Source organism: Zosterops lateralis, assembly GCF_965231275.1.
Source record: "Zosterops lateralis genome assembly, chromosome: 4".
NCBI lineage: Eukaryota > Metazoa > Chordata > Aves > Passeriformes > Zosteropidae > Zosterops > Zosterops lateralis.
This window is the reverse complement of record NC_139765.1, coordinates 52,828,392-52,840,819: the sequence shown is the minus strand read 5'-3', so window position 1 is coordinate 52,840,819 and position 12,428 is coordinate 52,828,392. Positions and strand designations below refer to the sequence as shown.

At 42.7% G+C, this 12,428-nt stretch overlaps 1 protein-coding gene across 1 annotated transcript; it reads left to right on the top strand.

Annotated features, from left to right (window-relative positions):
* Positions 1-235: 235 nt before the first annotated feature.
* On the top strand, positions 236-12,186 carry GPR37 (G protein-coupled receptor 37; the record flags this gene model as incomplete). The annotated part of the gene is made up of 2 exons (XM_083859716.1): positions 236-856; positions 11,308-12,186. The coding sequence occupies 2 exons, from the start codon at positions 236-238 to the stop codon at positions 12,124-12,126; spliced, it is 1,440 nt and encodes a 479-aa protein (XP_083715842.1). The 3' UTR covers positions 12,127-12,186.
* Positions 12,187-12,428: the final 242 nt, after the last annotated feature.

The window sequence follows — 12,428 nt, the reverse complement described above, 5'->3', positions numbered from 1 at the left end:
GAGGCTCCTCGCCGCTCCGCTCGCCGCGCCCCCGCCCCGCTCTCTGCCCGCGGCGGACCCCGGCGATAGCGGGACCCGCGCCCGGCGATAGCGGCGTCGCGGCGGCTCCTGCCCCGGCCCGGGCGGGCGGGCGGTCCCCGGGAGCCGGGCGGGCATGTCCCCCGCTCCCAGCCCCGCCGGGCGCCGCGGCCGCCGGCTCTAAAGGAGAGCGGGTGAGCCCCGCCGCCTCCCGGCCATGCGGCCCCTCGGCGCTCCCCTGGCCCTGCTCTGCCCGGTGCTGGCCGCCTGGGCTGCCGGAGCGCTGGCCCCGCACCCCGTGGCGGCGTCGGGCCCGCCGGCGCCCCCGCACCGGCCCCGCTCTCTGCCGGCCGTGGCGCCCCTGGCCCCGGGCGGGCGGGCGGGCGCGGCGCTCCCCGGGCGCGGAGCTCTCCCCCGCGGGGCGGCGGGGAGCGGGCGGCGGCGGGCGCGGAGCAGCGACCCCGGCGGCCCCCGATGGCTGCCCCTGAACGGCTCGGCCGGCGGCGGGGGCAGCGCCGGGGGCCGCGGGAACGCCACGGGGCGCCGCGCCCGGCTCCGCAACCCCTTCTACCCGCTGACCGAGGAGTCGTACGGCGCCTACGCCGTCATGTGCCTCTCCGTGGTGATCTTCGGCATCGGCATCATGGGCAACATGGCAGTGATGTGCATCGTCTGCCACAACTACTACATGCGGAGCATCTCCAACTCCCTGCTGGCCAACCTGGCCTTCTGGGACTTCCTCATCGTCTTCTTCTGCCTGCCGCTGGTTATCTTCCAGGAGCTCACCAAGAAGTGGCTTCTAGAAGACTTCTCCTGCAAAATCGTCCCGTACATCGAGGTAATGCCCGTGGGTGGGGATACGCGGAGCCCCCCGAGCTCCTCTCCCCGCCAGCCCGAGCCGTGTGCGGGGCGCTGCTCGCCGTCATTGCTGCCGGCCCGGGGGCGTCCCGCTGTGCCCTGGTTCGGGTTTCCCGGGTGCTCCCGACGGAGCGGGCCCGGGCCGGCCCCGCAGGGAGCGGAGTCGGCGGTGGCCGCCCCGGGTTCGGGTTCACGGCACCGGCATCGCTGTGTCCCGCTGGGCGCGCCCGCCGCCTCCTGCCGCTCTTCTGCCAAACTTTCCCTGTTCCCCGTGACCCTGAAAAACTGGAAGACAAGCGATCCTCTCAGAATTAGATTTCAAGTTTTTTGCTTTGTTATTTTAGTAAAGTGAAGATGAATCGGGAAAGCGGATGAGGGGCTTGAGGGGATCGCTTGTGAGGAGGTGATTGTAAAAAGGACCATCCGTGGGATTTCTGGGCTCTTAACTTATATTTCAGCGTTCGAATCCCACGTTTATTTAGCTGCCTTTATTATTATTATTATTATTATTTTGGAAGACACCAGCTCCGTTTCAGCTGCAGCTTCTTGGCAGTTGTTCAGAGTCTCTGTCAAAGAAGCTCTCAGACAGCTGGCCACAGTCCTGCCGGCAGTGCTCAGGTTGTCTGCTTTATTTATTTACTGGAACTGAACACTGAGACTTGCTGCTGGGGTGGTAGCCTGGAGCTCTGGCTGGCTCTCCTGTATTCCCAAAACCTTATGTCTAACATTATTCTGTAACTCAACACTGAGGGAACAACTGGTGGTTCTCTTGTCCTAAGAACGAGCTATGAGAAAAAATCCCAACAAAAAAGCCACGCTCTACCCCCCTCCCAAAAAAACCTTCAAATACCCAACCTCTTTTTAATACAGAGAGTATCAGTTTCAGCAGCACATTGGTACACAGTAACACAAAATTAACTGTCAAACGATACTACAGTATTTTAAAGTGTTAAGAAAGATGTGTGACCTGTATAACCACAAAATTGCCACTGCTTCTTTCATCTGTTTAGTTTATTACTGGTGGTATTGGACAAAGGGTGGAGCTATGCTACACTTAGTTGAATTCTAGGCCAGTACTGTACCACTGCATTTAAAAAACTCAGAGTGCACTTAATTGATTTGCATTTAAGAAGACATGATGCAGTAAATATGTATTTATTGGAAAACTGATAGTGCTTGAATCCTTTAAAATTCCTGGAATGGATTCTGGGGTTGCTGTGTTAAGCAATAAAATAGGTCGTAGTGTTTTAAAAGTAACCATTTCAATTAAAATGGACAGCGTCGTTTGTGTTTCAAGGACTTTCATGTGACATTTCATGCTTCCTAACCTTTTTTTGCTGCATCCACATGCAAAGTTGAAATAATTATTTGAAATGTCGAATCTAATTAAATATCAGTAGCTTAAATGATTTGTGTGGCCACACTGTTCCTCAAAATTAGTTGCTTATGCTTTGCAACTTTGGGCACTAAAGAGTTTGTCAAACTGGAAGTAGTTTAGCTGAAATGTAGTTGCTGAAGTTCAAAACTGTAATCGTGAAAAATAATCAGCTGCTGCTATACCCCATTATAATTTAATGTTACCTTATTTTTTCACTTTGAATTTCTGTGGATGTCTAGAGTTGGTCTTATTCAAGAACTGACACCAGTCCAGTCAGGATGAACCAGTAGCTTGGTCCCTGTGTTAGGCTTGACTATTACTGGTGTTTAAAAGTAAAGCATTTTCCTTGTCCTTGAGGAAGTATAATTAACTTAGTTCTAAAGTGCAAATATAAAGAAGCTTTAGGGTTCTGTGTTGCTCCCAGAATTGTATATTTTTTGTTCAGTGGTCATTAAATATAATACTCGTGTATGTAAAGTACATTCATCACCCTGAGAGGAGTAAGTAAAAGGTTGGATTTCCTGCTCTGTAAACTGTGGCAATGTGTGGCAGATACTGAACACTAGTGGATCATGACTCTCCCCCATTCACCTGGCACCCGGAAAGAAGGACATTGTTCTATAAATCAGGATTTGACCCTGCGGAGGCAGAGAAGGCAGTTAGAGCAAAGGTTCACCACTTTCCAAGTGTTGTTCTAACCTCACAGGCATTAGACAGTGACACTGACACCACCAGGAGCAATGCAGATGTGTAGCATGTCATGAAATCCATCCCATGTGCAGCTGCTGCTCCTTGCTCTGTCAGGGATTGTTTACAGCAGTGCATTCATCTGACAGCTGAACAATGCTCTCTTTTCCTTTGTAACTCACCTGGGCAGGCCCATCTCCACACAGTGGGAAAGGGCGAAGTCTTCTTAGATCCTTGAGAGTAAAGCTTATACAGCTATCTTCAGGAGAGGTTTCCAGACCTTTGTGGAATACACATAGAATCATCTTCCTGAAGATGGACACATTTTAACCTCTTGTCTGTATTTTCTGTAAGTTTAAGTTTGCAAAGTGTTCTTTTAAGTGTCTCTTGGTTCCATCTCTTTTCTTTCTTTTTTTTTTTTTTTTTTTTTTTTTTTTTTTTTTTTTTTCAATATGCTATTTAGAGAGCTACATGTCTCACCTGAGTTCAGTCTTGTCAGCTTTTACTTTCAGAACTAGAGAACAGGGGATGGCTGGTTATTCACAGCAAGTGATGCAGTGATCACAGCATTTTAGCATAATTCAAGCATGCTTCGTGTTGTTTGAAGGTTTCAATTCCTTCAAGATCCCAGGGAAATGCCTTGAGTTTTCTTAGTTCAGCCTCTTGTGACCAATTGGTTTTTATTTGTGCTGTTTAATGGATATTGTGCAGAATTCCAACAAAGCATCTGTTGCTAGTGATAGCACATATGCACACACAGTCCAGGGAAGATGTTTTATGATATCTTCCTGCACATTTGTATAGGTAAAGACTGAGATTCCAGCAGTGGAATGGTTCCACATATTTAATTTAAAGGGCAGTTTACCTAATAAAGATCTTCTGTGACAAGTACATTAAGTAGTCGTTTCAGCCATATATTGTATCACAGTGTGGCCACTTGTAACTACTAGTTTTGAGTGTACTGAAAAGGAATTGAGAAGGGAATTAGACCAACTGATGCAGCTGATCTGGTTGTAAGGATGTGTGGAGAAGTGCTTCTCCTCTGCTGTTTAAATACTCTGCTCAATTTTTGCCAATTTTCTGCATGGTTCAGAGGTCTAGATTTTGGCATGCATTGTCTGAGTGTTTACCTGCACACTGTGTTTATTTTGTCTTTCATATACTTTTATCAGTATTACTCAGAATGAGGTAAATGACAATAGAAAGACAATGACTTTGGCTAATTCCTGCTGATGTGGAATCCTTTTGGTTTTGTTTAAAGCACATGCAGTCTTTTGAACAATATAATTCCAGTTTCCCTACTTACAGATTTATTCTAGGCTTTAATAGAAAGAAATATAAATGTAGACAAAATCTATACTGTTACAGTGCTTTTAAATATTTTACAAGTGTTTGTCATGTGAAGTTGCGGATTTTTTTAATTTTATTTTAATGCTGAAAGCCAGTAATGGAGAGATTAAATAAGTTGTTTAAGGCCCAGAGCAATTTGCACCAAATGACAAATGGATTCTGTCAGGTAGGGCTAGAAACCTTTCAGGCTTAAGAAGGAGCTTTGCTTGAGTTGTGTGCATTTTGCTTTTGGATGTTACACTAGAAGCTTTATGTGTTTGAAGGGGTCACATTATATGCCAGCAGATTGAATCAAGCTACTTATAGCCAAGGAAGGATTTAGAATTGAGGAATGGTCTAGCATGAAGGTTTGCAGAGACTGATTTACCATCCTGTGCAGTCCAGCAGAGAGCTAGAAGTTGCTGAGGTCAGTGCATGGTACACAGCCCTGCATTTGGTTCTAGGAGACATGAAGCCCTCTGCTTTTTCCATACACCTCACAAAGAACAGGACAGTTTGTGGTGTCCTCATCTGGACCGTATCATATACAAGACTGGAGTGGTTCTGGAGCAGGCTGACAGTAAAAGCTTTTGAAATCTGATGCCCAGTCTCTGCTTGTGCTTTTGGCAATGAATTTGTGGCATCACTCCTGTTTCTGGTGGGCAAGTTCCAGCTCAGGAAAGCTATCACAATTAGTATTCTTAGTGGAAAGCATAAGGATTGATTTGGACTGAAACACGAATTGCTCTCTTTCCCTGGAGCAGATCCTCCAGGGCAATTTGAGGTGAGGCTTTTCCCCTTTTCTCTCTTTGACTTGACAGAGGTATGTAGGAAGCACAGAGAAAGTGGCCATTCTCTCCCTGTTCCAAAGCAGTCAGAAGAGATCCCTATTTTAAGTTTCACTTTAGGGAAGCAAATACATTTTTTATGGGAGTTTATAAAAGCTGTGTATTATCTGTCTTTTCTGTGTCTTTTGATGTGCGGCATTTTCTTTGTCTCTTCTTTGACTCTAGTCTGAGCTGTGCTCCTGAACCTCCAGTGAGTCGTCTGGGTCATAGGCAAAGACACTCAGAGATGTTTGCAGTTTCAAAGCTTCATCCTGAGAGTTTTCTAGGGCAATGGCTAGATGTATCTTTAACTGAGCAGAATGTCTTCAGTGCTTTTCACACAATAAATAATTGTTTTAAACAGAAGTGTTACCATATCTGCCCTTTAGGTATTAATGGCACAATGATAGTAGCTGCCATGCTGGTTGTTCTGTCAGCCTTTCTTTCCTCTGCAAATCCTGTCCTTAGGATCTTCTAAGTTTTTTTCCTTTTGGCTAACCTTTGCATGTGGCATTTCAGGATGGAAATGAATTTGTGTCAGAGTAGGTTTAAAATTGGGTCAGTAATATTTAAGTTACATATGTGTGGAGAGAAAAAGGCAGCATCTGTGATCCCAGCACAATTGACTCTGCTTTGAACACTAGCATGTCATCACTTTATATGACAAGATTTTCCTGCAAAAAGAGCAAGAGGTAGATTTCTAGCAGTAGTTCTGTATTGCTACTTTAAAGAATCAGTGCAGGAGTCACTTGTGTAGTGTGATGAGAACTTGATCCTCAGTAGTGAGTGACACAGGAAAAAGATAAAAAAATAAATTTACTTATTTGGTAGCATGGTAGATTGCAAACAGGAAGATGAACAAAAATTAAATCCTTTTGTGTTTTGGGGTATTTTCAAGCCCCTGGATAAGCATGCGGTGTACTAGTGAGTATTTCGAGCGCCCTGATGGTCTGTTGGCTTTCACTTCCAGCAGAACTCAAGAGTCACTCATGGAAGTTGACTCTGATTCTAAGCAGTATAGAATGTATATCTCATGATATACAGAAGTATATCTTGGGATATACTGAAGAAAAAATATCACATAAAGTATGTGTGTTTTGTATCTCCTTGGTGTGAATGTTGATAGTACTTTAAAGGAAGCAACAGTATTGTACCTGTTATTCCATGTATGTAGGACATCTCCATGATAGTAGATTTCAGAATTATCAACTTGTCTTTCAGATAGGTGATGTAGATTTTTATTCAGGATCTATAAGGTAATTGCTAATGTCAGACCTGTAGCCTGGCCCCAGATCTTCTTAGCCACTGAATTATTCTTGCCATACCACAGTAGTGTTTTCACTGAGTGATTCTTTCCCATTTTAATGCATAAAGCCATTTATGTTTAGTAGTGCTTCTTGTAAGAAATACAGATATATTTTTGTTCTTTTGTAATAATAACTGTTTTTTCTTGGTTTTATTTTGTTTTGGTTATTTTTTTTTGGGAAGAAGGGTTGTTTTGTTTTTGTTGTTTTTTTTGGTGGTGGGTTTGGGTTTTTGGGGGAGTGGAGTGGGACTTTTTTATTAAAAGAACAGAAATCTAGATAAATATTACATAATTGTTTGCCATGGGTTGATGTTTTATTTTGCAGTAGTCTGTTCTTATTACTGGACTCTGTTCTGTAAGTGTAGAGTAGCACAAAAAACAGTATTGCAGTCTATGCTGAATTAATTTATTTATTTATTTTAGGCAAAACTGACAAATCTACAGGAGTCTCCCTGGTATGTTGCATTAACATGTTCAAAAGCTATCAAGTTTAATGTGGATGTGGAACAGCCATGAGAAAATTATTAACTATAATGGCTTGAGGAATAAAAAGTCATTTGTATGATGTAACAGGAATGGATATACAGAGTCTACAGGGCATCACTGATAGCTCAGAGGTGGCTTGGATAGTAGTCATCAACCTCTTCTGTAGTTCAGCTTTTCCATTATGATGGGAAAATGTTTTGAATACTCGTCTTGTAACAAAGGAAAGAAGAGTGCTATGTAGTTTTACAAAATTCTTTGCTATCAACGTGAAACATTCTGTCTTAGAAAATTCAGCTTCAGCTGGTAGAAGGGTTCACTTCTTAAAACACCTTTATTTTAACTTGTTCAATATAGACTTAGTCTACATTGTTTCCATTTACTTCTCCACTCTTGCTTTCCACTCACTTCTCAGAATGGTCACTCTCAGTTCCAGCCTGGGATTGCTCATACCTGGTTGATTTCCATTCTGTTACATTCACTGGCTTAAGTAACTTTTGTATCCCATAATAGATTTTTTTGTAGATAGCAGCAATATCACTTCTTGCTCTTTGTCTTACTGAATGGGATGACCCAACCTCTCTTTTATATTCTCTTACAGAATTTGGTCTTCTCACCCAAGTCACCTTTTCTGATTTTGTTTCTGGTTTTCATTGCTTTTTTAGTGGGACAAAATTGAGTCCTATTTCCACAGCCATAACTCACTGTAATACATCTACAATGTTCTGCTGGTCAGCCAGAGGCTCTGCTCCTGGAGGCCTGGGCCAAGAGCTGTGGGACCACAGCCAGGAGAAGTAGGGCAGGCCAGGAAAGGCCTGGGAACATTTTGGTAATTGTTAAAATTTGTGAAAGGGAACCTGTATGTTGGAAGGATGGACAGGAGAATAGCAATTATGCTGAGCATGTCATGAGTTTGCTATTGTATTCTGTGGCCTCTGTTCCCCAAATCAGTTTTGACACAGTTGACCAACAGCTGATGAGCTAATGGCCAAAGTTTTATGCAGTGTCTTGGAAGAGCATCACAGTGCCCACTAACTCTGTCAAGGTGTTTTAAAGAGCAGCAGTGTTTAAAGAGACTAGTTTGTAACAATAATGTCTTCCTCTGTGTGTGTATGCTGTAGCTGGCAATCCCTTCCACAGCAGTCCTCTGCCCAAATGGTGTGGGTATCTCCTCAAAGCAGGGGTTTCTTCACCACTTCCTCAAAGCAGACTGATGGTCATTCAGTTAGAAATTTGGGGACTTTTCTGATTTCATGTAGTAAGAGAAAGGTGTAAAATGATGTCATCCTGAATGTCTAGAGACTGCAGGAGAATCTTCAGTGGACAATACGGAAATGAACCAGACAACTAAGTGACGATCAAAACCTACTGAGCCTGAGTTGCCCTTACCTTGCCTCATTTCCTGCCAGGTTGGTGGAATTAAGATTGCAACAGCGTATCAGACACTCAGCTGTTACAAGCAGTGCACCCTTCAACTCCATGCAGCCTTGCACCACTTTACAATTTGTTAATTTTTCCTTTCCCTTCTCCCTGTCAAATCTTAATTCTGTAGTTATTTCAAGGCAATATAATACTAGAAAAGAAAACCTCTCTGAATTTTTTCACACATTCAGCTTAACTCTATTTATCAGTATGACTGATATGAAGAAACACACCTAAACTGAAATCGTGTGAACATGCAGAATGCGTGTTCTAGTTCTCACCCATAAGTTTTGAGCAGCACCCATTGATTTCTCTGGCTATTACTCATAGTCTGCTGTGTGGAGTAAGTAATCGAGCCCTTGAATTGCTCTTCTGCATTTAAGCAAGTCAGCTGGAGTGAATCCATGATCATCTGCTTGAGTATTTTTGTTTGGCTTTTGCGAGCTTTTCCATGGCATCACTAACGCTGCTAAACTACAGAAAATAGGAAACTGTTGCTTGTTCCAGGGAAACACTGGCTTTGTTTAGCTCATTTCATCAGTAAATCCACAGGAGGATTCCAAGCCGCCTTCCAGTATTCTTAGTTGTTTCCTCTTGCTCTATTTCCCTGTTTTAAGCCTCCAAGTTGTTGGTCAATTAATGTGACAGGAACCCCGTAGGTTATGTTTGTTCATGGCAGACATGTCTTCTTTCATTAGTCCAGCCCTAAGAGCTGCAGAGTTTTAATGTCTCGGCCACTGTGTAGCAGTCTGTTTGCAATGAAATGCTGAAGCAATGCAAGTGTCTGTGTTGGAGTGGGGGCAGGCTCATGCCAGAGCTGAAAGGGAACATCTTAATATACAGAGACTCAGGTTTTCTTCTGTTTTGCTGATTTTTGTTTCAATCCCCGTTCATTTCCAGATCTCAGTTGTTTCCCTGTCTCTTATAATTGTAGCAAGCTGAGTCCTGACATTTTGTTATTCATGTTGTATGTTAAGGCTAAAGGTTTTGCTGTCACTAAGAGACTTGAAGACTGCACATTTAAATGTTTTGGAAAAAAATTTGCTAATCTTGAATTTAAAAATCTACCTCTGACCTGTGATATAGGAAAATCATATTTCATTAGTGAAGTTTATTAATTCATTAAGATTTCCCTGTAACTATTTTTCTTTAAATGTTTTTATTTTTTTGCTGTATTTACCAAGCTTTCCTTGAATCTTGTTGCACAATTTAACTTCTAAATCAATGGTTGTCTATTAAAAATGTTTACGGTAGTGCCTTGTCATTATTAAATATTTCTGCAAGTGAATTAGTAAGAGATTGCATCTTGCTTATTCCATCTTTTAGGAAGCTGCTTTCAAGAATTCTCCAACCAAGGCAGCATGTTAGAGTTCTAATCCCAAGTGCCTAATATTTTTCACTGATAGTCAATTTTAGCAATTTGATATGGCCATTAAATATTGAAGGCCAAAATTAATGATGCGTGTATACAATTGTGCATAATTGTGCTATTTATCTTTGTAGAACTTTTTTCAGAGATGCATAAACAGTATTATTTCAATATTATGGTGGAAATCAGAAAGTATTTCCTAAAGTCAGCCTATATGAAATTTGAAAATAACATTGCACATCAAATTTTGATAAGCAAAATTATGGTGAGTTGCCTAATATTACTTTAGATTTCCCAGTTAATTGCACAGATATGGTTCATTCATTATAAAAGTAAGCATTCTTTACGTTTATTAGCAGTATTATTTAACTTCTTTTTTTCCTTTAGCATCAACACGTTTTTCAGCATAACACATGCAAACCCAAGAAAATAAGTGAATTAAAATTCAGCAGGGCACCTAGTCTTTCTCCAATTGAAGTTAATGAGTGTTCTGCTTTAAATTTGAACTGAAGCTGAAGTTATTGTTAATAGAATTAGGCCAAAATGTATATAGTCTTCTTGCAAATTTCTTTTAGGAAATTGAATTATAAACAGGATAAAATGATAGGAAATGATGTTTTGCGACAGCGCAAGATTTCTGTTCATGCATAGAATAATGATTATTAAAGCTAGAGAACATAAGCATTGGTCTGTTCTTGTTCCTCACAGTATATAATTGACAACTCTCTCCAATCCATCTTTAAATCCTTTAAAGAATGAAACTTCTTCTGTTTCTTCTGGTGTACAGTACACTCTCCCACAGAATGTTTCCTATGAAATTAAGCCTGGGTTTTCCTTGTTATTTTTCTAAATGAACTATTGCCTGTTGGTTATATAGAGCCTAACTACTGTGGTGGAGATGAGTTTTGCACAAACTCTGGAAGTCTGAGGATTTCAAATACAGTTTTTTTGGACTCATGGTAGGGGATAACCTTATGCACCTACATTTCATCAAAATTTCACTTAAAAGCCTAAGTCTACAAAAATTGTTGTTAGATCCTTCTCAATTCAGTAGATGCCTCATCCCCAGGGTTTCTAAGTTTTGTAGATATGGAAGGTTTAATGTTTTGATCCCCTGCATGCATGATGAACTTGTTATGTGGTCATAACTTTTGCTGAACAAAGGCTCTCCTATATCTCTCCAATTTTGACTTAAAATTCCAACCCCTGTGGTGGAACCAATCTTTCTGTAAAACACCCCTTAGAAAAAAGTGGGGGAGGAAGCAGTTCAGTTTTAAATTTGAGTCAATTCCTCTATATATTTTTTTCCATTCAGTGTTGCACAGATGCTTGCTTCCATCTCCAGAAGAGGTTGACACCAAGCTGGAATAAGAATTTGTAGGCGAAAAAACAGAAGCATGTACTCTTTTTGGAATGCATGCTGGATGGTAGCTCAGCAAACACTGGAAGCTGAGTGCCGTCTGTGATGCTTCTTTTGATGGTGTTCAGCACCATGGTGCTCAGCTGCTGCTCTTCCTCCCCCATCCCTTCTGCTTTTTCACATTTTCTTTTCCTTTTTCTCGCCCACATTTTTTCTTTCCTCCCCCAGCCAGCACCTGTATTGACCTGTGTTGCCTTTCCTCCTTCCCAGGTGGCCTCTCTGGGGGTGACCACGTTCACACTATGCGCGCTCTGCATTGACCGGTTCCGCGCCGCCACCAACGTGCAGATGTACTACGAGATGATTGAGAACTGCGCCTCCACCACGGCCAAGCTGGCGGTCATCTGGGTGGGCGCCCTGCTGCTGGCCCTGCCCGAGGTGGTGCTGCGCCAGCTGGCCAGGGACGACCCCGAGTACAGCGGCAGCCCCCCGGGTGAGCGCTGCGTGGTGAAGATCTCCACAGCGCTGCCCGACACCATCTATGTGCTGGCTCTCACCTACGACGGGGCACGCCTCTGGTGGTACTTTGGCTGCTATTTCTGTTTGCCTACTCTGTTCACTATTACCTGCTCCCTGGTGACAGCCAGGAAAATCAGGAGGGCAGAAAAAGCCTGCACAAGGGGGAACAAGCGACAAATTCAGCTGGAAAGTCAGATGAACTGCACAGTGGTGGCTTTGACCATTTTATATGGATTTTGCATCATTCCTGAAAATATTTGCAACATTGTGACTGCCTACATGTCCACAGGTGTGTCTCGACAGACTATGGACCTCCTCCATCTCATTAGTCAGTTCCTTTTGTTCTTTAAGTCCTGTGTTACCCCAGTTCTCCTGTTCTGTCTCTGTAAACCTTTCAGCCGGGCCTTTATGGAATGTTGCTGTTGCTGCTGTGATGAATGCATCCAGAAGTCTTCCACAGTGACGAGTGATGACAATGACAATGAGTACACCACAGAGCTGGAGCTCTCCCCGTTCAGTACCATCCGTCGCGAAATGTCGACTTTTGCTTCTGTGGGGACTCACTGTTAATTGACCTTAGGAATTTAATTCCTGTATCTTTTTTCCTTTTTCTTTTTTTTTACTTCATATTTTTCTTCTTGAAGCAAAATTCAGGAAAAAAAAATCACTGTTAAAAACTACTCTTGAAACCAATCTGTATTAACAGTCATGCTTTGGAAAATAATTTGTTTGGTTATAAAAAGGAAAGAAAGAGAGAGAGAAGGAGAGCCAGCACTCAGTTCTAAATCATGAGATTTTATATGGTGCTAGGATTCCATTGGTTGAGTAGGAAAATCCATATCAATCCACTTTTTTTTTAATTCTGTAGTGTT